This window comes from Balaenoptera musculus, chromosome 9, assembly GCF_009873245.2.
Source record: "Balaenoptera musculus isolate JJ_BM4_2016_0621 chromosome 9, mBalMus1.pri.v3, whole genome shotgun sequence".
Lineage (NCBI taxonomy): Eukaryota > Metazoa > Chordata > Mammalia > Artiodactyla > Balaenopteridae > Balaenoptera > Balaenoptera musculus.
Genome location: NC_045793.1, coordinates 11462994 through 11490669, shown reverse-complemented (window position 1 = coordinate 11490669; position 27676 = coordinate 11462994). Strand labels below are relative to the sequence as shown.

The 27676-nt window shown below is 47.0% G+C and overlaps 1 protein-coding gene across 2 annotated transcripts; it reads left to right on the top strand.

Moving 5' to 3' along the window:
- Positions 1-25: 25 nt before the first annotated feature.
- ARHGEF5 (Rho guanine nucleotide exchange factor 5) lies at positions 26-27676 on the top strand. 2 transcript variants are annotated; one of them, XM_036863769.1, is made up of 15 exons: positions 26-141; positions 6806-9920; positions 10522-10573; positions 10992-11056; positions 11267-11520; positions 16353-16513; positions 17037-17189; positions 17493-17622; positions 17868-17942; positions 18374-18463; positions 19611-19768; positions 20785-20946; positions 22375-22445; positions 24021-24125; positions 24761-27676. In XM_036863769.1, the coding sequence occupies exons 2-15, from the start codon at positions 6818-6820 to the stop codon at positions 24916-24918; spliced, it is 4737 nt and encodes a 1578-aa protein (XP_036719664.1). In that variant the 5' UTR covers positions 26-141; positions 6806-6817; the 3' UTR covers positions 24919-27676. The 2 variants fall into 2 exon arrangements, 1 of the variants encoding a protein (XP_036719664.1); XR_005021249.1 differs by lacking the exons at positions 17868-17942; positions 18374-18463; positions 19611-19768; ... (2 more) ...; positions 24021-24125; positions 24761-27676 and having other exon boundaries at positions 17037-17366.

The window sequence follows — 27676 nt, the reverse complement described above, 5'->3', positions numbered from 1 at the left end:
TGAAACTTCCGAAGAGAAGCAGATCCCTCCCTCCCGGCCGGGCGGGGCGGCTGGGCGGCCGGGGCCTGCGCTGGGGACTGCCGGCCGGCGCCGGGGACCCGAGGGGACTCTTGGGCCAGGACAGCATGTGACACTTCCCAGGTGGGTGCCCTCCTCCCCCGCGGCTCCCGTCTCCCGGCGGGCGGCTGTCGAGCCCCGGCGGAGGTCAGGGAGTGGCGGGAAGGGCCGGAATCTAGGCCTTCACCTTGGGACCTGCCGCGGCTGGGTGCCGGGACGCAGGCTCCGGAGAGGGGGGGCTGGGCAGATAGGCAGAGCCCGGGGTGTAGGACCGAGTGCCTTGGTCTGGAAGAGGAGGGAAGCTGGACGAAAGGTTCCTGCCTGGAAAAATTTGCTTCCGGCCTGGTCCCCGCCTTGCAAATGGGCACCCTGCCCCTAGGTGTTCCGCGGGCCGGTAATGAGGGCTCTTTCTTCAAAGGCTAGGCCCTGGGGCAAGCTAACCCCTATAATAAGGAATCACTGAGATTCCCTTTGTGGACGTACTCCCTCCCTGGAGATGTTCTGTTGTCTCCTTTTTTCTTAACCAGGCCTGGGCCTTCCTTCCCTTATCTTCCTATGGGTTCGCATACTGTGTATGTCGAAGTACATAGCTCTTCCCTGTTAGCCGAGGTGCTTTAACCTGTAAACAACAACGGCTCCTGCCCTGCCCTCCACCCTGTTTCCCCACGTACGGGGAGGGCTTCCAAAGCTCCATGTTGATCACAACATCGCATTCAGAACTTGGGGAAGTGGGAAGAGAGCTCTTCAGAGTTGGGGTGCTGGAACACCCTGCTGAGGTCTAGAGCACCATTCATAACCTCCCTCCAGCAAGACTGTCCTAGGAGAGCCCATCCCGCTGGGTGCCACGGGATTCTCAGATTTCAGCCCCTGCTCTCCTTCCTGGATCCGGGATTCCCAAGACAGATTTGCCCTCCTGTCTCCCAAGGAGTGAGGAGTGAACTCTGGCTGGGACTCTTGTCAGATTGAGAGGGAAAGGTGTGTCCGACAGACAAGGGAGGGAGAGTGACTTTCTTTTCTAGCTTCTTCCCCCATTTGCTCCCCCACTGCAGTCCTGGGTCTTGCATCCTTGGCTACCCCACAAATCTCAGCTCGTGGCTAAACAGCTCCTGATGTGGCCCCTTGTTCAGACTTCCTGGTTTATCTACACCTGGGCCCTGGCAAAATGGGGGTCATTTGTTAACCAATCTGTGGGCCTGAAACTGGAGCCATGTCCATTGAGGGGATTCTTGGGGGGCTGGGGAGGGGAAAGGATGTGGGGTGTCAATTCTGAGTGAGACTGTCCGGCAGGAGGAAGGTCTGTCATTGTCTTGGTGGGGAAGAGAGAGAAGTCAGGCTGTGGGGGAAGGAATCCCTCTTATCAAAAGGATACAGTGATTCTAAATATAGTCAAGAGTCTTTATAGATTAGGGGTCCCTAGAGCGTATGGCTGTCCACAGCGCGGTCTCTCTGGGGTTGCCTGTGGCTGCATTAAGCACAGTGTCTGTGGGATAGACGGGAACATGTCATTCATGGTGTCTGGTGTGGTCAGTCACTATGTGGTATGACAAGAACAGGATCAGTGTTACTCAAGTGTCACTCAAGTGGTGTAAACCCAAACAGATGATTTACAGAATCTGGTGTAGACAGGGGTGAGTCACTCACCATGTCTGTGGAGTGAACAGGAGCTGGTCATGTGTAGTGTCTACAAGGTGGACCAGAAGAAGGTGACCGTCAGGGTCTATGTTAAGGACACAAGCGGGTCACTCACACTCACATCTGTGTGGATGGCACCAGGGCCACAGGTGGGCTTGTGGGGTATATTTCAGCATTGCCACTAATGATGGTCTGTGTGAGCCCATCAGGGCTACAAGGCAGTGGATGATGTGATATTTTCAGACATTAGGGGTAGATAGAGGTGTTTATTACAGTTTTCACTTGGATGATGGGGCTTTCCTAAAATGGGTAGAACACAGGTCTTAGCAGTTAGTGGTCCAGAAAGCTACTCTTATTTTGATGTCTTTGTAGCACTGAGGGCAATAATGTGAAACAGTGAATAGCGGCATCCATCTACATGGTGATCTTATTTTTGAAATCAAAATGAGAACATCTCTTTTGATTTGGTGGGTATTTTCCTAAAATAGCATATAGGCGATACAGTGTAAATGCAGAAGTGTTGTAACCTCAGGAGTATCTCAGTGATTTGTGGCGTAAGTCAGAATATTTGAAACTGACACTGCTAGACAATCCAGGAAGCATGGTCCTCAAAAGTACACATGGCACTTGACACTGGATTGAAGAAGAAGCAGTGTAATGGGGGTGGGAGATAAGGAGGAGGGATATCTTTGAAATACAGATTGATGTCTGGTGACTTGAAATGGACAAGAGCTAAGGTATTGGGGGCTCTAAGGGGACTATTGAATTCTATCACACGCTGTGTCAATGGGGTGACTTGGAGCTTTGTCTTGAAAGAAGTCGCATGTGAACAGGGGCAGCAGATGCAAAAATTACCCTGGTCTGGAGGGAGGCCAGATCGCCATGGTGCCATGCTCTGTCTTTGCCTGTGCTCAGATAAAAATGATTATTCACCCCCAGTGCAGAAGAAGATGAGGAGGTGACTCTTACAAAGTGGGAAGTGCAAAACAAATCTCTCTCCTGATGCCCTTATGTGAGCAAAACCATGTTTTACAGATTCCTTTTAGCTTTGTCACGTTCTAGACTTGTAATGCCTGATTGTCATAGGATTATAGGACAGGACCAAGTACAGGGACATGGGGGCTGAGCCGGTGACCACCAGTATTTCCAAAGGGGTAAGGATAATGTTAGAAATAGTGTCAGTGGGGTTGCAGGAGACAGACACACATTGTGTCACTAGAGTGGAACTGAAGATGTTCGCGCAGCACATGCTGTCTGTAGATGTAACCTGAATATAGCAGAAATACGCTTGTGTGTTTAGAGGCTGCTCGTTTTAAGGACATGAGAGTGTCTATGAGTATAGGGCCGGGACAGTACACGTGCCAGTGAGGGGAGGCTACAGGTTTAATCACAAGGTCTCCTTAGGCAGGTGGGAGCCAAGTTTCAGAAAGTGTTTACGGTGAGCAAGTATATTATTTAACGTGTGGTTGGGAAAACAGGGTCACGTCACGTCACAGTATCATCTGTAGTGATTATAGTGTTTTGTACTTAGGGCTGGATGTAGGGGGCAAATCACACACTGTGTCAATTAACTGGAAAAGGACGTAAAAGCCCTTCTACATATTACGCTTGTGTTAGACACGGCCCTTTACCCCATAGAGATGGGTATCTGTGTCTATGAGTTGACCAGGAGCTTGTCACATACTACGGCTGCAGGGTGGCTAGGGAAGTACCCATGTGGTGATGTCAGGCTCTCCTGCGTAGAACCTGCAAGAGTGGTTTGTTTTTATTTTATTTATTTATTTATTTTTATTTTGGCTACGTTGGGTCTTCGCTGCTGCGCACAGGCTTTCTCCAGTTGCGGTGAGCAGGGGCCACTCTTCGCTGCAGTGCGCAGGCTTCTCATTGCAGGGGCTACTCTTGTTGTGGAGCACGGGCTCTAGGCGTGTAGACTTCAGTAGTTGTGGCGTGTGGGCTTCAGTAGTTGTGGCACGTAAGCTCAGTAGTTGTGGCTCTTGGGCTGTAGAGCACAGGCTCAGCAGTTGCAGCACACGGGCTTAGTTGCTCCGTGGCATGTGGGATCCTCCTGGACCAGGGCTCAAACCCGTGTCCCCTGTATTGGCAGGCAGACTCCCAACTACTGCACCAGCAGGGAAGTCCCTGCAAGGGTGGTTTAGTGTGCGTGTGTATGTATGTATGTTTATGCAAGTGTGTATGCACGTGCACTATCACAGGACAGCAGGCATTTGGGGCAGTGGGTTTCCGCTTTAAGCCTAGACCAGACAGGAAAGGTGTGAGTCCAGGTGCAGCTGTGAGTTCTGTAAGCCCCCAGGGTCTTCTCTGGACTAGTGACTGGCCAGCTTTCTTACAGCTGGACTTCTGGTTGCTTATGGTAGACTGAAGTCAGGAGGCCCTGGTTTGAGTTCACCTGTGCATTTGCTTAGGAAGCTTGAGCAAGTGTGTAGGTTATCTGAGTTCAGTTTCCTCATCTGTAAATTAGGCGAAGTTTTCTATGTGTCTCTAAAAGTCCTTCCAGCTCAGAAATCCTGTATTTCTCTCCTACACTTTCTCTCCTTCTCTCTTTCTCTGTCTCCAACAATACTTACAATCCCTAACATTTCTATTACCATCAGTGTTAATAATGCACTTTTTAATTTTTTACGTTGTCATGTTTAATCTTTATTAGAAGTCCTTGGAAAGCGAGTGTATTATCCCCTTTCTAAAGATAAGAAAATGAATGTTCAAATAAATTCCATGATTTCTACAACTGTGTGAAAATTATCAAGATGCAAAAAAAAGTAGAAGTAAAAGTTGGACAACACTCTTTTAACTCTGTGTTCTTCCTTTCTTCATTTATCCATGCAGTGAATCTTTGTTGAGGGACAGGTAAGCCCCAGGCAGAGGGGATTGAGCAGTTAAATACGGCAGTGTCTGTGTTCTCATGAAGTTCATGGTTTAACCTAGAAAATAGACACTAAATTTGTAACTACAAGTGCCATGAGTGTGAGAAGAAGTAAAGGGTTCTCTGGGCAGGAGAGTAGGATTCCAAATAGAGAAGCAGCACATGTGAAGGCCTACAGGTGAGAGAGGGAGGTGAGCCGGGGGGACTGAAAACCGACAGGTGTTGACAGGTGATGAGTCCGCTGGAGAGGAAGGCAGAGGCCAGGTTGTGGAGGGCATGTAACCCACAATGGATATTTGGGTTTCATCCCAATGGCAGCAAGAGGCTACTGAAGAATTTAAACTAGAAGTGGGGCTTTTAAGGATCACTCAGGTGCTGGGGCGAGAATGCCTTGGAAATAGGGGAAGAGAAGCCGTGTGGAGGCCAGCGGCCAGCTGTGCCCCATGTGCAGTGGCCTGGGTACGAAAGGGCAGCAGGGTGGACCAGGCTGTAGCAGCGGAGATGGAGAGAAGTGCACAGACTTGAGGGATACTTAGGAGGCGGGGTCCATAGGACTTGGTGACTGATTAGATATGGGGAATGCGGGCCAGGAGGGAAATAAGAATTTTATTCTGTGATGGAAAAATATTTATTGAGGGCTTAGTCTGGGCCAGGTATTGTGTATTAGGTGTAGACAGTTGAGCAACACAGATATTGTTTTTGATCTCGTGAAGCTTACCGCCTATTGTTTGAGATAGATGATAAATCAAAATACGCACGTAACTATATAATTATAATTGTATAAATGCTACAAAGGAGAAGTAAAGTGAACTCTGGTTGATAAGTGCTACAAAGAGGAGCACGGTAACCGAGTTAGAGGATTGGGGAACACTTAAGGAGTTACAGCAGGAAAATGTAGTCTCACAAATAACAAGAAAGAGTATTTTTAATGTCAAATTTGTGTCCAATGTAGTGTCAAATGCTGCCAAGAACCACCAAAATAAACGTCCATAGAGTCTTGTTTGGAGTTAACAAGTTAAGGTTGTAGGAGAGATGGGCAGAGTGGTGCTATTGAAGCTCAGCTAGAGGTAGGTGAGATGTGAGGATATGAAGACAGCAGATGTGAAGAATTCCATTTACACACTGGAAAGACGAGAAAGACATGAACATGCTTAAATTCTGGTGGGATGCTTCCAACAAAGAAGGTGAAGGTATGAAAGAACGAGATAATCCATAGCATCAGGTCCCGAAAAGGCAGGCTAAAGAAGGGGGCACTTAGAGAGGAGGGATGCTCTTGCATTGTCAGAGGGGCAAGGTGGACACAGTGAAGTGTGGGTCTCTCTCAATTGCAAGAAACTGAAGCAGTTCCTCTCCGCTGGTGTGTAAACTCTTTGCAAAGTGGGAAAGAGAGGTGGAAGGTCAATAACGTGGGCAGTAATGAGAAGAGTTCACACGGTTGGTGGAGAGAAGGGGAGAGTAAGATAGTGAGGGGTACACAGTTTGATGGACCTCATTGAAGTGGGTACCCATTGGATCTGCTCTGGGTCTCATCTATTAAGTCTAGTTATCATTCTGCTTTACAACAGCTGCCTCTATAATTGAAAAACAATTTTTTTGTTAATTAGTTACAGGCTCTGCCAGACACTGTGGGAAATAAGATGAGTGAAATCCAGACCCTCTATAAAGGAGATTACACGATGCTGTAGTACCTCAGACACTGGCCGTAATGGCCAGACCTGTTTTAATCCCCTCAGCAGCTTAGGTGGACGAACCCCCTCCAGACACTGCTTCTCTGGGACCTTAGATCTAGAGTGTGTCACTCACAGTGTCTGGGAGTTATATGGAGCTGAGTCACTCTTGGTGCCCAGAGAGTAGACAGGGAGACACTATGACATAATACAATCTAGAGGGTAATGACCACTGGGAATGCTTGGTGCTCTTTGACAACGGTCTTGTGCTCTAATTTAATTGTTTATCATCTGTGTCTCCCACAAGAGACACAAGGCTCCATGAGGACACAGTCTTTGTTTGCCTTGTTCACTACTGAAAGGGTCACTTGGTAAATATTTATTAAATGAATAAATCAGTGACAAGTTTTATAGAGGCTGTTGCTTATTTTGTGAAGTACTTTTTGTCTCAAAGAATGACAGTAAATGGAACCAAAGAAATCATCACACACTTGTTCTTTATGGTCTGTCCCTCTGATAAATAAAAGCAGACGAGGGGATAGAAAGTTTGTCTCTTATTCCTCTTTAGGATTCAGCCCTGATGGAGGCTGAGGAGCCCCAACACGGAGCCTCGACTCCCATTCCTGCCAGAGTGGAATTCAGTGTTATCCTGGCAGCTCCCATGAGAAGCCGGCAGACCCCTGCCTTGGAGCCTGAAGCTGAAGAGGGCGAGGACCCATCCTATCAGTGGGCAGGGAGACACACACTCTTGGACACCCAGCAGAGACACGTAAGGGGTGTGAATGACTGTGCAACTGAGAGCATGACCTCTTTTCCCATCGTGGCCTCTGCAGATGTGGAGACCAACCAGGAAAACCTGATGGCTGAGGCCTGTGACACTCCAGAGCACCAGGAGGCAGGGCCCCAGCGCCCAGCAGATAGACAGGCAAGGCCGCCAGCTCCCGCAGAGCTCTGGGCCTGCCCCAACCAGGGTGAATATCTAGACACGGCCTCAGTATCCAGTGAACTGGGTAGCAGCATGGAGGTGGAATTTAGACCAGAACTCACTTCTTTGATATTGGAAACCGGACAAGCCGAAGAAGAGGAGGAAACTTCCCCAGACACCTCTGCCCAGACCAGATGTGGGCCTTGCTGTGAAGAGCGCCCTGCAGAGACCAACCAGCCACAGGACTCAGAAAGTGGACCTGCCAGGCAGGGAAGTCCAGAGAGAGAAGGGGCCGTGTGTCTCCAGACGGCCCAGGAGCTGGAGGGCGAGGGGCAAGGGGAAGAGAGACTTCAGGGGGCGGGAACTCCGCGGGAGGATGTTTGTTCTGATGGGCTTTCGGGGGAGCGGGCGCAGATGGGAGAACAGGTTCGCGGTACAGAGGAAGAACAGAGACAAAAAGAGCAGCAGAGTCAAGATGACGTGATGCTTGCAGAACAAGGAGAAAGCAAGGGCCGTAGCGGGGAATTGGGAGGTCTGAGTTCTGGTGAGTGGGACTGGAGGACCCAGGGCCACGGAGATCTAGAACGAGGGGAACGGAAGAGCGGCGAGTTGACGGGGCCAGAGGAGAGTACGGTGGAGGCTCGGTACGAGGAGAATCAGAGCTTAGTGGGGAAATCAGTGAGAGTCACCGGGAAGCAAGAAGATCAGGGTCTACAGGGGAAAGTGATGCCAGTAGAGAGGCAGGAGGAGAAGGTAGGGTCAAGCGAGGAGGAGCCTGGCGGTGGGCATGGGGACACCCCGGGGGGAGGGGGAGGAGAGAGGCGTACAGAGGAAGGAGGAAAGCATGATGTCCCTGCCGCACTGGCTCTGGTGGCCCCTGAGGTCTCTCCTCCTCACGGCTTGTTCCCAGATGCCTGTTGTCCCGCAGCCAGGATCCCCGGGACTCAGGCAGAGCCTAGGGCTGAGGAACCGCCCCCTGGAGCTCCTACCCTGGAGCTGGTAGGATGGTCCCAGCAGCTCATTTCTTTACCTCATTCCTTTCCTGCCGCGGAGTCGCCTGACCAAGAAACAGCTCAGTACAACCAGCAAGTGGGCTCTGAGCTGGGGAAGGCGACAGCACCCAGCCGGGGAGGGGAGGGCGTCTCTGCGACCCCTCCAAGGACAGCAGCGTCAGCTTCTCCCAGCCCTCCCGAAGTCTCCCCCGGCGTGACTGCCTCATCCTCTGCCGGCCCGCAGGTCGCCTTCCCCAGGAGGGAGCCCTCGGTTGCTGCATGTTCTCCGGAAGCCTCCACAGCCTCTCGACCGGCCGACAGCCCACCTCCCCGTGGGGCTCCCGAGAGCGCTGCAGCTGCGCGCCACGGCTTCCCCTCAGCAGGCCAGGCCAGCCCTCACGCTCCTCCAGGCATCCGCACTGGGGCGGCCCAGCACCTGAGGGGCAACTCCTTGCCGGGCTCTCACGGCACAGAGCCGACTCCGGACCTGGAGGGAATATCACTCTCCTTCTCCCACTCAGAGTTGCCCCAGAGACCCCCCAAACCTGCCATCTATGGCTCTGTGATCCCAAGAAGGGGCAGGAAAAGCGGAAGGGACTGCGCCATCATTCCAGAATCCTCAAGTTCACTACCCACTCCAGGGCAGGACTCTCAAGAATTTGCCTCCAATCCAGCAAGGCCTGGCAGCCCCCAAAGCAGTCAGCCGTGGGCCTCCACACATCCCTCAACGTTCGCCCCAGGATCTCCTGCCCGTGGCTCTTCCCCACCCACTGTCTCCGTAGATATGAGGATCCGTGAGCCTCCACCCCCTCCTCCCCCAGAGAAGAGGCGCGTCCACTCTACGGCGGAGGGAGACAGCCATCGCTCTGCCGTGGTCCCCACGCTGAGACGGTACAGCCATCCTCCGCCGCTGGCCCTAGGTTTAGGGCTACACGGCCACCTCAAAGGCCCACTGCCCCGAGTTCCTGAGCCCCTTGTGGCAAGGCAGCACCGACCCCTGCCTTCCACTCCGGACACCCCCTACCATACTCAGACCTCTTTCTCTCCCAGGCAACGATACAACAAGCCATTGCCCCCAACTCCCGGTTTGCCTCAGCCACAACCTTCTCCTGTTTCTTCTTCGAGGAGCTCAAGGATCTACAAGCCTCTCCCCCCGGTCCCTATCGTGACTCCTCCTACGGAACCACCACCGTTACCCCCAAAGTCCAGGGAGAGGAGCAGTTGCACTCAGGCGGGACTCGGGAATTCAGGGGGTGAGGCCAGGACCAGGCCAGTTTGTCAAGAGTGGACCATCTCCACTCCCCATTCGGCGGGACGTGTCTCCTGGCCTCCGGCCACGGGCAGATCGACAGACTCTTTGGTTCCCGCCAGTAGGAGTAAGAGTGAAGTGCCCCCTGGCATGGCTTTCAGTAACATGACAGCTCTTGTAAATCCCTCTTTCCTGACCACCCCCTGGACTCTGGAGGTCCAGGGACCCACCTCAGAAGAGTCTGAGGTCTCTGCCAGAAGATCTTTGAGAAGAACAGCCCCCCAGAAAGGAGCCAGTGGCCTGAGGAGGTCGGATCTAGGCCGAGCAAGGCAGCCAGAAAAACCCGGCCATCCCCATCTGGAGAAGGCGTCCAGCTGGCCTCACAGACGGGACCCAGGGAGACCAGCGGAGGGCAGCAGGGGACAGGCAGTGGTCCCTAGTGAGGGGTCGAGTAAGCACAAGCACTGGCATCGGCAGGGCCTGCGCAGACCCTCCATCCTGCCCGAGGGCCCTTCAGGTGAGTGAGGAGCCAGGACCGCGGTGACATCCGTGTCGGACCGAGCGCTCCCCAGCTCTTCCCTCCTCATCCATCTTCTGTCCCCCAGCCCCCCGCTGATCTCTCCGCTGGCTTCGTTCACCCGCATACACAACCCCCGGGCAGAGGAAAGTCCTGGAGACCCCCTCTGAGTTCATGGTGATGCCCCTTCTTCTCCTTCCCCTCTATCTCCATCCATCACCCAACCATGGTGTGCTTTTATTGTGTATCTCTTTTTCCCAAGATTGTTCCGGACCTACCCCCCCTCACTCCGCCACTACTTTCCAGTTACAAACACCTGCTTGATGTCTTTCCAGTAGAAGAGAAGGCATCTTCTACTTGTCCAGTTTATATTCTGACACGAGGGACGCGGACAGACCTGGTACCATTGTCCTCAAATGCTTTCGACTTTGGCACGTTCCTCTCTCACAGATTCCCAGCTGAGCCCTGCTACCCACCTGCCACCCCCCACGCCCCACACCGATGCCTGCATCTCCCACTCTAGATCTTACGTTCTTTGGCTCACTCTGAATGCCCCTTCTGAAGCCTCAGTTACTTTACCCATTTCCATTTTCCGACACAGGAGGTCCAGCCGTGGAAAAATCCCCTAGCCTTTCAGACGCCATTGTTTTTCGGTGAGTCACCCTCTCTCCTAATGGATACGGTTTTACTCTTTTTTCTTAGGATACTGAGATTTTCATTAGTTGACAAAGGTTCTGGGACCCTGTCTTTTCCAGGGTTAAGGAGGGGAAGAGACAGACACCAGGTTTCCAGGGTAGGGAGATTTTTTATCTATCTGCTTCTATCAACTGAGTCCAAATCTCCCATCCCTATAGGCCATTTGACCCCATGAACTAAACCCCACCCCCGTAAAAAAAGCTTGACATCCAAAAAAGCTTCAAACTACCCAAAAGTGGGTCAGGCTACAACTTGCCTCTCCAGGGGATTTGGCCCTGACATTCAGTGGTTAGAGACTGTCTTATCTGTAGTCACCTGGGGCTTCTCCGTGTCTGAAGGCCAGCAAGCACCACGGAGCCCTTCTTGACTCCACAGGGAGAAAAAGCCAAAGGAGGTGATGGGAGGCTTTTCAAGACGTTGCTCCAAGCTCATCAATTCCTGTGAGTACCTTGAAACAGAACCGTGGACCCACACGAGTGTTCTGCCCAAGACTGGAGAGGGGTTCCTGGCTATCAGCAGTGGGGCGGGGATATCTGTAGGGAGAGAGAGATGCCAGGAGAGCCAGAAGCAGCTTGGTGGCTTCTGTTTCTGTGCCTCAACTCCGCGGCTCCCTAATTCTCTCCCTCTCCCATGCTTCTTCACCCCTGTAGCTCAGCTGCTTTACCAGGAGTACAGCGATGTGTTTCTGAACAAGGAGATCCAGAGCCAGCAGCGGCTGGACAGCCTGACAGAGGCACCGGAGCCCGCCTCCCCCCGGCAGCCCCGAAAGGCCTTGGTCTCCTCGGAGTCCTACCTGCAACGCCTCTCCATGGCCTCCAGTGGCTCCCTCTGGCAGGAGATCCCCGTGGTGCGCAATAGCACCGTGCTGCTCTCCATGACCCACGACGATCAAAAACTCCAGGAGGTACCTAGCAGGGCAGGGTGGGCCAGGGGAAGAGGCTACAGGAGGGAAAGCAAAGTCTCACTGCTCTCGTCCTTATCTCCTACTCCCCACCACCACCACGAGCGGGCTGTCCTTACCACATACTCCCCACACACACGTATTCACCACGCACACGTGCACACCATGACGGTGGGTCATCCCCACTGAATTGCTTTCTGAATGTCCCCACTCTCCCTCCTCTCTACCTCCTCATGCCATTGCCCATTAACTCCTCCCTGTTACTGGTTTGAGCTCATACAAAGTGACCATGATGCCCCTGAGTTTGTTGGGAGGCGTTTGGAGTTAATCTAGTTATTCTAGTTAGTCTAGCTTCAGGCTAGACTAAAATTTCCTTCTTCAACCAGGGTTTCAGTCTACACTAAAGTTTTCCTCTTCAACCAAGGAGCATACAGGGGCTTTTTGTTGGATCCCTTGAAGAGTGGACCTTGCAACTGTCCTGTGATTTTGGTCTTCTAGAGGCTTTTGAATGACCATCAGTCTCTGCTTTGTCCTTACTTCCAATAGCAAGACTATAGGAAAGGCTGTTGGTCTGATGTTAAGTTACTACCATTAATATGTTTTACATGGAGAGCGTATCTTAATAATCAATCTAAAATATGGGTTAAAACCTTTCTTCCTGGCAAGACAATATGGCACAATGGAAAGGCATTATGGAACAATGTTTAAGTATTTAGGTTCTGGCTTAAATGACCTGGATGTGAAGCCCACGTTAATATTTGCTAGCTATTTAACTTTGGCCAAATTACTTGATCTTTCTAAGTTTCTGTTTTCTCATTTGTAAAACTGGGTTGCAAAGAGCTACTGGGAGAATCAAAAAAAGGTAAGTTCCTCTTCATAGCAGTACTATTTATAATAGCCAAGACATGGAAGCAACCTAACTGTCCATCAACAGATGAATGGCTAAAGAAGATGTGGTATATGTATACAAATAGACTCACAGACATAGAAAACAAATTTATGGTTACCCAGGGTGGGAGAGAGGATAAATTAAGAGCTTGTGATTAATAGATGCACACTACTATATATAAAATAGATAAACAACAAGGACCTACTGTATAGTATAGGGAACTATATTCAATATCTTGTAATAACCTATAATGGAAAAGAATCTGTAAAAGAATATATATATGTGTGTGTATGTGTGTATACCTGTATGTGCATGTATATATATATATATGTACAACTGAATCACTGCTGTACACTTGAAACACTGTAAGTCAACTACACTTCAATTAAAAAAATATTTTTAAAAAGTTCCTAGTACATAGTAATCAATCAAAAAATGTCTACCACTTTATTTTTTTTTTTTACTGAAGTATAGTTGATTTACAATACTACATTAGTTTCAGATGTGCAACATAGTGGTTCAATATTTTTATATTTTTTATTTAAAGTTATTATAAAATAATGGCTATATTTCCTTGTACTGTACAGTATATCCTGGTTGCTTATTTATTTTATATGTAGTAGTTTGTACCTCTTAATCCCATACCCCTATCTTGCCCCTCCCCTCTTCTCTGTCCCCACTGGTGACCCTAGTTTGTTCTTATATCTGCGAGTCTGTTTCTGTTTTGTTATATACATTTGTTTGTTTTATTTTTAGATTTCACATACAAGTGGTAACATAGAATATTTGTCTTTCTCTTTCTGACTTATTTCACTAAGCATAATACTCTCTAGGTCCATCCATGTTGTTGAAAATGGCATAATTTCATTATTTTTGTGGCCAAGTAATATTCCAGTGTGTGTGTATATATATATATATATATATATATATATATATATATACACACCACATCTTCTTTATCCATTCCTCTGTTGATGGACACTTAGGTTGCTTCATTATCTTGGCTCTTGTAAATAATGCTTCAGTCTCTTGGCTCTTGTAAATAATGCTGGTATGAACGTTGGGGTGCATGAGTCTTTTTGAATTAGTGTTTTCATTTTCTTTGATATATACCCAGGGGTGGAATTCCTGAATCATATGGTAGTTCTATTTTTAGTTTTTTGAGGAACTGCCATACTGTTTTCCATAGTGGCTACACTAATTTATAATCCCACCAATGGTGTACTAGGGTTCCCTTTTCTTTCTCCATAAATTCCATTAAATTTGTTATTTGTAGACCTTTTGATGATAGCTTTTTGCCAGGTGTGAGGTGATATCTTATTATAGTTTTGATTTCCATATCTCTGATGATTAGCAATGTTGAGCATTTTTTCATGTGCCTGTTTGCTATCTGTATATCTTCTTTGGAAAAATGTCTATTCAGTTCTTCTGTCCATTTTTTAGTCAGGTTGTTTGCTTTTTTGATATTGAGTTTTATGAGCTGTTTATATACTTTAGGTATTAATCCATTATCGGTCATATCATTTGCAATAGGTTGTCTTTTTGTTTGTTGATGGTTTCCTTTGCTATGCAAAAGCTTTTAAGTTTAATTAAGTCCCATTTAAAAAAATTTTGCCTTTGTTTATTTTGCCTTAGGGGACAGACCAAAAAAAATACTGCTACAATTTTTGTCAAAGAGTGTTCTGCCTATGTTTTCTAGGAGTTTTATGGTTTCTGGTCTTACATTTAGGCCTTTAAGTCATTTTGAGTTGATATTTAATACAACCCCTATCAAAATACCCATTATATTTTTCATAGAACTAGAACAAATAACCCTAACATTTATACAGAACCACAAAAGACCCCAAATTGCAAAAGAATCTTGAGAAAAAAAAACAAAGCTGGAGGTATCATGCTCCCTGATTTCAGACTATACTATGAAGGTACACTAATCAAAATGGTATGGTATTGGCACAAAAGCAGACACATAGATCAATGTAACAGAGTAGAGAGCCCAGAAATAAACCCACAAACTTATGGTCCATTAATCTATGACAAAGGAGGAAAGCATATACAATGGAGAAAAGATAGTCTCTTCATAAGTCTGGGAAAACTGGACAGCTACTTGTAAAATAATGAGATTAAACATTTCCTAACACTGTATACAAAACATTTACTACTTTAATTTCAAATCAGGCTGACCTGGATTTAAATCCTGGATCACCATTTACTAGCTGTGTAACCTTAAGCAAGGTATATAACTTCACTAAATCTCAGTTTACTCATCTAAAAATCAAGGATAATAATGACTACTTTTCAGGGTTGCTGTGTGGTTTAAATGAAACAACACATATTTAGCTTTTAGCATGGTATCTGGTGTATAGTTTGAGACACATTAGTGCCATATCCTCCCTCTTTCAGAAGTGGGAAGGAGTGAAATTTTGGCCGTAAGGACTTATGGATAAACAGTGCTTTTACCAAGCCAAACAGGTATACATTTTTAGGTTTTTTGAAGCTCACACTTGGGGGCCTTGTGCTGACCTCAACTTTTAAAGCATATGGAAGATATTTAGAAAATCACTGGTCTGCCCATATTTATGGCCCAAACAGTGGGCAGATGATATGAACCCTAGCTCTCTTTCACCAACTCCAGAATTCAAGGAAGTCCACCAGGGCTCCTAGGCCAGGCCTGGTCTCACGTTTCTGAGAAGAAAAGCCTCTATACTTATAGGAACACATATGTTCCTTTCCTGAATTAGCACTTCTGGGAAAAAGTGCTTTCACTGACTCCATTTCTTTTGACTGTCACAACATCTTTGTGAGGAGAGGGTCACTATATCTATACAGATAGGAAAACTGAGGTTCAGAGAGGTTACATGAGCCACCCAAAGTGATATACTCGGCGAATGTTAGAGCCAGGACGCAAATGAACCTTCAGTGTCCTGGTTCAGTGTTGTCGTGTGTGAGCGGCCTCCAGCCATGTCATTAGTTATCCAAGTCATCACCACGGTGTGTGTGTGTTCTTTCTCTTTCCTGTCCATGCATCTGTCTTAAAGCTGCATACTTGGATGAAGAGCATGACCAGGCCAGCTAGAGAATAGGGCTGTGAGTCATTGTGTCTCCTGCTGGAACTTCCCAATAACTGGGCTGTTTCCATTAAACCACAATTGCACCATCTCCTTCTCAAACATCCTGCTTCCTTTCATTGCTCCTCAAACCTCAAATTACCTTCATCCCCTAAATCTGTTCCTCTTCCAGAGTTCTCTAGTTCAGTAAGGAACTCTGTCGTTCACCCAGTTACCAAACTCAAAAACTGAGGCATTAGCTGTGACTCTTTCTGTTCTTTCAGCCCCTATTTCTAGCAAATAAACAAGCCCTTCCAAATCTCTCTCCTATATAATTATGAAATTGGCTTACGTCTCCCCATCCCCATGGCTATTTAGACTTTCATCTCTCCTCTGGAATTACTATAACGGTTCCCTAACATGGCTCTCTTGCCCCCTCTAATCTTTTCTTCATACTGTGCGCAGAAATATCTTTATATGATAGAAAACAAATTAGATCAAGTTAGTCCCATACATAAAGCCTCTTTTCATTTCCCCACTGTCTTAAGTCTAAGCTATTTTACCTTCTTTACATAATCCTCCAGACCTCCTCTCTGCCTCTCCAGCTTCATCTCCGGCCACTACTTTGGTACACTTGGTTCCAAGGATACTCAGTTTATTTGAGTTTCTTGAAAGCATCTTTTTCTCTTCCACCTCTGAGGGTTTGCACATGTTTTTCCCTCAGCTTCAAAGGTTCTTTCTCTCTCCTCCCTGATATCAGGTTGGATTCTGGTGTTGACTGTGAGCTCTAAAAGGATCCGTCTTGTTAACCGCTCTACCCCTGAAATATTACACAGTGGCTAACATACGTCAGGGATTCAATAAATGTTTTTAATTAGTCTTCCTCCTCCCTAATCTCCTAGGCCAAATTTGAGCTGATTGTGTCAGAGGCCTCCTACCTGCGCAGTCTACATATAGCCGTGGATCATTTCCAACATTCAGAGCAGCTCCGGGCCACCCTTTCCAACCAGGATCATCAATGGCTCTTCTCTCGTTTACAGGATGTGCGTGACGTCAGCACCATGTGAGTTTCCCCTTCTCCCAAATACCACTCACTCAGCCTCACTCTGTTTAGTCTGTAAACCTCTCATTGGCTTTTTCCTTTTTCAGAACCCTCTCATTGCTCCCTCCATGATTCCCGGTGGCTACAGGGATAGAGAGAGCAAAGAGAGGAGAATGTGAGTGGGTGGTTGGGAACAGTAATGGATAAATGAATGAGAAATGCTTCCTGGGTTGAGGTTTTGGATGTGCTGTGGGCATGCAGAGCGTTGGAGATGAGGTGGGAAACATCCGAAGATCAGAAAACCAGAACAGGATGAAAAGAACAAGAAATGGGATATTAGGACCAGAGAGTTAGATCAGGGGCAAATGAGCGGCAGCCTTGGAGAGAACTCTAGTGCGTGGCAAGCGGCACAGAGCTAAGGACAGTCAGTAGAAGTTATTGACTAATGGAGGGAAGAAGTAACAAGCTCAAGCTATAGCAGGGGTCAGCCGACTCCTCGCTTGAGACCCACAAGTCTGATGAGACTTGTTTTAATCCTGTACAGGTTCCTTTCAGACCTGGAAGAGAACTTTGAGGGCAACATCTTCACCTTCCAAGTGTGTGACGTGGTCCTGAGCCATGCCGCCAACTTCCGCCGGGTCTACCTGCCTTATGTCACCAACCAGACCTACCAGGAACGCACCTTCCAAAGCCTGCTGTGAGACCTGATCCCCATCCCGTCCCCACGTGGGCCCTGCGATGACCTTGCACCAGAACCCCAATACCCAGCCCAGAGGGCTACCCAGAGAGCACATGTTCTTGTGCCTGCTCTGTGATCTCAAGCCCCACCCCGCTTGCAGATCAGACGCCCTCAGCCATCACATCTGGGGCTCCTGTACGTTGGACCCCACCATTCTTTCCCAACCTACAGGCGTTCCACGGAGCCCCCACTCCCCACGCCTTCACTGTGTCCCCCAATACTCACCAACCCCTCCTCACCCAAGGCTCCCTGCCCACACAGGAATAGCAACAGCAGTTTCCGAGAGGTCCTGGAGAAGCTGGAGAGTGACCCCATCTGCCAACGCCTTTCCCTCAAGTCCTTTCTCATTCTGCCCTTCCAGCGCATCACCCGTCTCAAGCTGCTGCTACAGGTAATGCAGCTCCCACCTCAGCCCACCGCGTGAATCCAAAGGACTGTCCGTTCTCCTGCCACTCTCCCACCCCCTGTGGACAGTGTGAGCCGTCTCCCATATCACCACCCCCACTCTTCTTTCTCAGAAATGTTTGCTGCTAAAATTTTGTTCCTGAACTTCTCCCTTCACCCACCCTCAATCACCTCTTCCTGTTTGCCCATCCTTTCTTTCCATCTGGCTCCCGCCTACGGTTTGTTCTGTAGAACATTCTGAAGAGAACACAGCCTGGCTCCTCAGAGGAAGCAGAGGCCACAAAGGCACACCACGCCCTGGAGGAGGTAGGCAGCTACCATCCCTACTCGGACCCCGCGATTGTCCTTCACAGAGAACTCTTCCCCTGCCCCGGCCCATGACTCCAGAAAGTACAGGCCCCTGATAATGGGATTGCTCAGCTACCTCACTGCACCCACCAAACCTCCAAGCATTCACACCCCACAGCCTCAAGGACACTCCATGCCAAGGGACTATGCTCTCCTACCACAATCCCCAGATTAAATCTTACTTTCACGAAGCCCAGCAATGTTCTGTCAGGTCTCTACAAAGTATACCATAGTCCTAGAGCTTCAGCGTCTTGCTGTATTGGCTCATTTCCAGGCTGGTGGAAAGACTAAAGCTATCACAACCAGTTTCCAGATTTCTTGCAGGGGATACAAAGCCAAAGCCTCTAACAGGGATCTCTTCCTCTCTCTTCACCCTGCTGAACACGCAGCTGATCCGAGACTGCAATAATAACGTCCAGCGGATGCGACGGACAGAGGAGCTGATCTACCTGAGCCAGAAGATCGAGTTTGAGTGCAGAGTAAGTTAGTCCCTTGGGTCCCCACCCTGCCGGGAAGCAGATCCCACAGCTCACCTTCTATCACAGAAGCATCTTGCTCACGGTATCCCAGTCTCTAACCTCATCTCTGCACACCTTCTGTTCTGCCCTGTTTCTGGGGTACCCAAATGCCTACTTCAATCTCCATGATATATTGTTAAGTGAAAAAGGGGAAATGCAGCACTATGTGTATTATATAGTATCTTACCTTTGGTGAAAAAGTAGGGTAAAAATCTGTATATGCATTTGCTTGTGTATACAGAAAGAAACTCTGGAAAGATACATAAGAAATAAAGGACAGTGGTTACCTGAGGGGGAGAGAGTGCCTTTGGGAACTGGGCAGATAAGAGAGAACTTATCAATGTAAGCCTTTATAAAGATATATTTTTGGTACTTGAATTATTCAATATTTTATTACGTCTCCGTCTAGTCTAACCAAAGCAACATAAAATTGAATCCAAATATAGAGCCAAAATCTCTCATCCAAATACAAATATAAAATAAACATTCCACATTCAAATTTCAGCTCAGAACAGATACCATCCTTACCTCCCAAGAAGAGAGGGAAAGTCCCTTATCTACATATTAATCATTGTTCAATGCCCTTATCACTACCCAAACTCCAGCTCTAGGCAGACCCCACCTAGTTCTCTTTATTCTCATCCCCACATCTGATTCCGACTGCTCCTCTCCTGTCTCTGGTTATAATTGAAGAAAGAACAGATGTCAGAACCACCCTAAACTTTTAACTTCTAAGAGACATATCATACTGTTCTCTGCTTTGTTTGTTCACATGCCCCAGTTGGGTTCTCCCATCTCTTCTTCAGTTCCAGCTTCTAGGGCTGAGCTTTCTCATGTAGTCACTCTCCTGGGATGGACCATAGGCACCTTCCATTTGCCTGAGCTGGGGACATGGGAGCCACGCAGCAGTAGACAATGGTAGTTAGACGGTTCCGAGAGAAACAGAGTTTAAGTGGATGGGTTATGAGCAAGAAGGAAGATGTGAAAGAGATGATTGTCAGGGGTGGGACTTATGAGGAAGAGGCATGGTGAGGAGGGCAGGCCTGGGAGAAAGCCTCATGCTTGTCCTGTCTGTGACACCATCTTCTTTCTCTTCCCTGCTCTGTAGATATTCCCGCTCATTTCACAGTCACGCTGGCTGGTGAAGAGTGGGGAGCTGACGGCCCTGGAGTTCAGCATCTCCCCAGGGCTGCGGAGGAAGCTGAACGCACGTCCAGTCCACCTGCACCTCTTCAATGACTGTCTGCTGCTGTCTCGGCCCCGAGAGTCAGTGACTGGAATGGGGGGCCAGAGCACAAGGGGAAAATGGGAGGAGGTGGGAGGGAAGGACTAAAGGGACAGGGAAGGGTCATGTTCCTATAGAGGAGCCCTTCTCAGTGGCTCACCCCACGGAGTCCAGGTCATGACCCAGAGAGGAGGAAAATGGTCCACAGCAAAAAAGGGGATCCCACCGAATTATGTCCCGAGATCACCTGGCAGGACCTGGACCATGTTATAGACACACAGCAAATTGCAGCAAATTAGCTTATCACATTTTCACATCAGTCTATTGGTGCTTTCTTTGGGCTGGGCTCAGCCTACTAGCCTAGCATCGATACTTAGCCACTTCCAGATCCTAACTCTTTGGTCCTGAGGGCCTTAGAAACTTTATATTGGCTCTGTTTCTTCAACTCTGTAAGTGGTAAAGCATCCATTGCACTGGATATGTGCTTTGCCAAGCCATTGACAAATCTCTCCTAGGAGCAAGCTGACACCATCTTATGGTTTTTATGAGAATTTGCAGACTGCAGATGCTAAGGCCAGGGATTTTTTTTCTTTTTTTAAATGATATTTTTAGTACCACTTAACACCTTACTGTATCATTCCACTAATTCTCACAGTAGCTACATGTTGGTTTTTTTTAATTTATTTATTTTTATTTTTATTATTTATGGCTGTGTTGGGTCTTCGTTTCTGTGCGAGGGCTTTCTCTAGTTGCGGCAAGCGGGGACCACTCTTCATCGCGGTGCACGGGCCTCTCACTATCGCGGCCTCTCTTGTTGCGGAGCACAGGCTCCAGACGCGCAGGCTCAGTAGTTGTGGCTCACGGGCCCAGTTGCTCCGCGGCATGTGGGATCTTCCCAGACCAGGGCTCGAACCCGTGTCCCCTGCATTGGCAGGCAGATTCTCAACCACTGCGCCACCAAGGAAGCCCAAGGCCAGGGATTTTGCATTGGCAAGATAAGAGGGTAGAGGAAGCGTGATAACCCTAGAGTCAGGCTGAAAAGCCTTGTGTTTTGCAGGGGTAGCCGCTTCCTGGTATTTGACCACGCTCCCTTCTCCTCCGTCCGAGGGGAAAAGTGTGAAATGAAGCTGCATGGACCTCACAAAAACCTCTTCCGACTCTTCCTGCGGGACAACGCGCAGGGCTCCCAGGCCGAGTTCCTCTTCCGCACCGAGACTCAGTGAGATGGGGCTGGGCAGGGGAGCTGGGGGAAGGGAGGGAGGACAGCCTGGCAAGGAAGTGGGACCAAGGCAGAAAATGTGTCCAGAAAACGGCCACAGTACTGCTTAGTCCATTCTGGACTGGGGAGCATCTAAAGAGCATCCTGAACCCAAACTCCTCGAGCTAATAAATGACTTACAGGAGACTGGGTGGGAGAGGGTGTAAAGTCGCTGTCACTACCAAGGCTTAGCGTCTATTATGCTAAGAAGGACAAAGTCTGTAATTGGATTACTGACGTCCGCAACTGAATGTGTATAAGCCAGAAATTCCTCAGTGCCCAAAGCTGGGGGGGCATATATGTGAATAAGACATGAAAAAGATAAGCACTGGGGTGCCTTCAGCTTTCTTTGCTCCCACCTTCCAACCTAGTGCTCTGCTGAGCAGAAATCCATAGTATTGAGGATTTTGATTTGCTCATCTTTTAAATATTATTAATAATAAAATACATTCACAGATATAAACACTGTGAAGAGTATTAAAAATAATACCTATAAAATCTGGTACACAGTACCTACCTTAATGAACAATTGTAGCTATTATTGCTGTTATAAAAGATATAAGAAATCTCTTCTTTAAAAAGTTTGACAAGATACTTCGTGGTCTGAACATCCTCATGTTGTAGACACTTTGCATTTCTGTCCCTTAGAAGACACTTCAGGGTAGGATCAATAATACCTGCCCTCATTTATGGAACAGAGGGGCTGGTACAGGTGCAAAACGTCACCTAAGTCAAGTGATCAGATACAGACTCATGTTCTTTGTCTAGCACTTTGGGCAGCATCTTCCTGGAGCAGTAATAGTGTCAGCTCTCAATTACTCCAGGATGTTTGGAAGCAGAGGCTAAGATAATACAAAAACCTTCAGATAATTACAAAATTAGGCTTGGATTATATTGCATGACCAAAACAATAGTAGATATATCTCCCTGATCTAATCATGATTACAGAATAAATTTTGTCTCTGAGATATTTGATTGAAGGAAGGTAGGCAGAAGAGTGTCAAAAAGTATGCAAAGTGATAGCGGGAATCTCAACTGAGATGGACATTTTGCTTAGTACACTTCCCAAAATGGAAAATCTACATGTGCATAATTGACAGTTGACTTTATGCCCCTACTTGAAAGATACAAGATGCCATTAAGAAGATAAGCTTGGAAAGAGAGGGGGAAAGATAAAGGATGACAAGACACATGAACATATAGTTCATGATCCTGTCAAATTTCCATCCAAGTGGAGTCCCATTGACTTTTGTCCTGGATATCATTGTACTAGACAACTTTTTGAACTAGACAAGTCTTTCCCACAGTCCCTTCCCTTCCCTATCATTGGCCCCTGTCCTATACCCCCCAGAGCTGAAGTTGAAGCAGTGACCCTGCTTTGTTTTCTAGAAGTGAAAAGCTTCGCTGGATCTCAGCCTTGGCCATGCCAAGAGAGGAGTTGGACCTTCTGGAGTGTTATGGTGAGTGAAGGTCTAAGAGGGAGAGAAAAATGGTGGGGTCAGAAGTCTCCTTTAGATGCAGGAGTTTAGGACGTTGGGTAGTATCTGAGGGAGGCTTCTATTTATTACTTTTGTCCAGAATTTCAGAGTGGAGGGCTGGTCACTGGAACTTAAACACCTGAGATGCATCTGCTTAAAGTTGCTCGTCACCAGGGCAGTGCCTCCTCCCCAGCACCATACATTCCTTGCCTTGGGCAATAGTTTGCTCTTTTAAAATATCTGTAGATTAGATAGATATTTAGGTTTTACTGACTTGAAGGTCTTGGGGAAATAGGGGGAGAGAGTCCATCTGGAGTAGGGGTTGGGGAGGATAGCAACACAGTAGATTTGTCCTGACCACAACCCCTCCTGTACAGGATGACCTGAGACACTGCCTTTACCCCAGGCTTCCAGGTACTCACGGGCAACCACAGGCACACACATTAGGAAGCGTCTGCATTCATGCTAAGAATGGACTTCTCGGTCTCATGTAAGCCCCACAGCTGTCCTCCAGCAAGGATTCTCTAATTCATATCCGAGAGGAACTGAATTCAAAGGAGCACTGAGCCTTTAGTGGCTGAAAAGAACAAACAAATACAGGGGACTTTGTAAAAGGAAGTAGGAGAGCCAGGCTGTAAACGGAGTTCTGCTCAGTGCGCAATCCGTCTGCTGGGCTTCAGTTCCCCAGTAGGTAAGGAAGGCGAGATAATTCTTCCTCCTTCACTGTGATCTTGTGAATGGCAGATATGGATGAGCTTTGGAAATACAAGTACAGATAACAATGCAGTGTTCTGTTTATTTTCTAAGAGAGCCAGTGCAGTGTGGTAGAGTAGAAAGAGCCATAAACCCGTGTACGATAGAAGGCTGTGGGTCAGGCATACTCCGGGACATCTTATTTGGAGCTTCAAAACTGTGGAAATTTCTCCTCGTTCACGAAGATATAGAAATACAAAAAATCCAGAATTTCCTTGATCAACTCAGTCATTTATAGATGAGGAAGGGTGTTCAGTGCCTTGCTTAGATCATACCTGGAACCCCACTGGATAAGTCTCTTCTAGTCCCACATCTTGTACCATGAAGAGAATGAAGAATGAGTCACAGACTCAGAATTTGCAAATTAGTTGGAGAGGCAGAACACAAACATGAAACAATTAGGTAAAAGATAAATGGTTTGCCATAAACAGTCAGTTTTAAAGGAGTTTAGAATCCATTGAGGACTAAAGAATCAGGGAAGGTTTCAGTGGGAAGATGGGTCTTTAACAGAATATCAATTATTTGTAATAATGAGTCACTAAAAGGTGGTTGCAACCTATTTCTCCATCTTCGCTGGGGAAATAGAATTTTTGATTCATGTCAAGTCTGGCATTTCTATTTCCTTATCAACCATTTTGTTCCCTGGTAGAAGATGAAGACTTTTCCAATTGTCTTTCTTGTGTGTAACTTTCAACAGCCCAAACTTTCTCTCTCCCAAGTCCTCCCAAGCTCCCCCTGCAAGTCCTTTCTCATGTTCTAGTCGCCTGCCTTTCCTAACCTCTCTCACACTCTTCTCTTCCAAAGAGTCCCCGCAAGTACAGTGCCTTCGAGCCTACAAACCCCGCGAGAATGACGAGTTGGCACTAGAGAAGGCAGACGTGGTGATGGTGACTCAGCAAAGCAGTGATGGTAAGAGGGAGAATCCATGAGGAGCAGGCTGGGCATTGAAGGTGGGACACTAAGGGTGGATGTCTTCATTTCCTAGGGCTGCTCTAACAAAGTAGCACAAGTTGGGTGGCTTAAAACAATAGAAATGTATTCTCTCATAGTTCTGGAGACTAGACGTCCAAAATCAAAGTGCTGGCAGGGCCATGCTCCCTCTGAAGACCCTAGGGGAAGGTCCTTCCTTGCTTCTTCCAGCTTCTGGTGGCCCCAGCTTCCTTGGCTTGTGGCAGCATCACTCCAAGCTCTATCTCTTCCCCTTAAGATGACCTCATCTTAACTTTACCAATTACATCTGCAACAACCTTATTCCCAAATAAGACCACATTCTGAGTTACTTGGGCTTAGAACTTCAACATATATTTGGGGAGAACACAGTGCAAGTGGTAAGAGTGGAAAAGGTTCAGGAGCAGGCAGCTGTAGACTGTGCCAGACATACAGCAGCCAGGGTGAGTGCACGGGGCGGCTGGATTTCCCGTGCTGCGGCCTCTCCAGTCCTTTCAGCCTTACAGTTCGGAAGAATTTCTGGGAAGGAGGTCTGGGGGAAATTGTTGTGGGTCTTTTCCAGGTAATTCTTCTTCCCACCCACCTTGTGCCCACAGGCTGGCTGGAGGGCATGAGACTCTCCGATGGGGAGCAAGGCTGGTTCCCTGTACAGCAAGTGGAGTTCATTTCCAACCCAGAGGTCCGTGCACGGAACCTGAAGGAAGCCCACCGAGTCAAGACTGCCAGACTACAGCTGGTGGAACAGGAAACCTAGCTGTTTTCTGGGAGGAATCCCCTGAGCTTAAAGACAAGATGTTCCTGGACAGGCCTGGCCCCAGAATCTGGCAACAGAGGCCTTCTGTGCACCAGGAACTAGACCTTCTGAAACCCAAGGATAACACCGAGCTGCCAGTCGCTAGTCCCAGGCCTCCTTTTTTTTGTGCTTTGTGCTTGGTGGGGGATTTTCAGGGACTTTGCACTGGACTCTGGGAACCTTTTCTCATAGGAAAAGGGACCAATGGGGCCTAAGCCAAGGAACTTTACTTCTACTACCCTGCGGTACTTAAACGTTCTCTGCTTCCAGAGTACCAATTCCAGTGACCAGAGTTTCCATCATGGCCGTGTGTTAAAGAGAATCTGACCTCAGCCCGTTGGAGGGAGCTGTTTAAGGGGAATGAACACATCAGTTGGGAGGGTTAACCTGGTGACCTTTTAGGGTATCTTCCAACCCTAGAGATATCCCATAATTATCAGGGCGAGGTCAGTGCCTGCGTCTCTGGGATCCATCGGTGACTATGTGAGGGTGATACTCTCTCACTCTAATAAACTTGGCACTTCTCCGAGTGTTTTCTCCCCAGACCCCTTAACAAGGTTCAGAACGTGGAATCCTATGAGGATTCCAGGCTATTTGATTTAGGTGTCATGAAAGACCACGATGGTGCCTGGGTTATGGTAGTGGTCGACTCTTTCTTTGACTCCTGAGAGTTTGGGCAGTTTTTCTGCTTGTTATGGCCTCAGAGGTTGTGTAAGGAATTAAAATGAGTTGATGGGTGATGAAAACCCCATTCAAAGCTTCTTTTTTACTGCACCCACAAGTTAAGGTCTAAGCTAGTTTAGGTAGATTTGGAAATCCTACTCTGACCATTCATGAGTTTATATTTTGACTTGAGTTATTGTGAAGGTATCATTACCGCTGTTTCATCCTCTTTGTGAGAAGCAGCATGGGGTAGAATCCTAGAATGCTAGATTCTAGGGAAGAGTCTGAGAATCCAAGTCACGAGACCTAAACTCCTGTCACCGCCTGGCCACAATGCAACTTGTCCACGTCTCCGTTTCCTTAAATGTAAAATGCAAGATCGAACCAAGTAGCCTCCAGACTCCCATCCAACTCTATGATATATGATTCTCTGTCTCCCCTCAGGTTGCCTTTCTCAGTTGAAGAACATCACCCTTTACCTTTTTTTCTCATGTTGAGCCCTCATACAGCGGTGGTAACATCATCTTTTAAGTGGGCTCATTGTGCTTCTTCCCTGGACATTCCACCACTCTGGTTTATCTTTAGGGGGCCTCGAAAGTAGCCTTGCATTGCAGCTTTGTACAAAGGTAAGAATAATATGGTAAACTTTGTCCTATACCCAATTAATGATGATATGACACAATAATATCACTTCTGATAAGACACTTTGTTTTTAATCCATCCTCAAATGTAAGTTAGCTTGCTTAATCTTTAGAAAAGTTATCACTATAGTAATTAAGTTTGGGTTAATATTAATTTATCCTAAACAGGCTGACACTGCTAAAAAAATCGAAAATAGGGATGACTTTAGAGAAGTTCGATTGAGATTTTTCACTCTTTTCATAAAGCTAGCTTTTTATTATTAATATATGATATATTAATATGTATGTATTATAAGTAAACTAACAACTGATTCTTCTTAATAGCAATAACAGTAATTATAATCCAAATTTTTTGTTCACACCAGTATTTGAACACTGGCCATATGGCTCAAACAGAGCCATATCCAACCTTATATTTTCCAGGCGAACTCTCCCTTATTTTCCCAGAGAGGTAAAATATCAACGTCTGAATGATACACGTGTAAAAAAATTTTTTAGTTGAATGATTGCTTCCTTGCTTGAAGTTGCTAAGACTTTCTGAGCACCTTTAGAGCTGACTTCTGTAAGACTGAAACTGTCTTTAGGAATTTAATATCTATTTGTTTAATCAGGTTATTCTCACCTAATCTGGGAAATTAAGAGACAATTGGCTTCAACTTGTCTTCAGATCCTTGGTTTTAAAAACAACAACAACAACAACAAAAGCTTAGGTATGAGTAATCTTTCTTGAATTGAATTACTAATTTTTTTATACTTTAGGTTTCAGAAAGTTGGGCACAGTTCTATTTATTGTCCCTTCCTTCTTCAGATTTCCAGAATTTAACTCAATTTTTTCTTTAATCCTGCTTGGCATCAATGTGTTAGAAACTTAGCAATTTCTTATGAGAAATTGTGAAAACAACCATTAACGAACACCTTTTGGACAGACTGTATTTGAGGCATATATGAATATATAGTATTTTCTTGGTTTTTTTGAGCTAAACCAGGTAGGAATAATGTCTTCAGGAGACAAACCACAGTCCTTTTTATTGCTCCTTTGCTGAATTGTAACAAGCTTGGAGCTTAAAATCCTATAGATATATGCTGAATCACTTCCTTTGGGCCCTTGACCACATTGAATTTCCATCTGTTACTTTTACCTAATCACAACTTAGAGTACTACTTTGTAAAGTTTATTTTCACCATCAACTTTTCACTTAGAGTTAACTGTGATCTTAAGATTTTTACTGTGCAGTACTTGCTCTGTCATTTATAAAATGTCATTTATAATGACTTTAATAAGATCAGCTTGCATGTTAGTATCCGGAAGGCTCACAGTTTGAGATGTGTTTATTCTCCCTAATTTTGTTTTCTCTTAAACAACTTCTATATCCACGACACGAGGTAAAATGGATTTTGGTCCTAGGATGACTGAT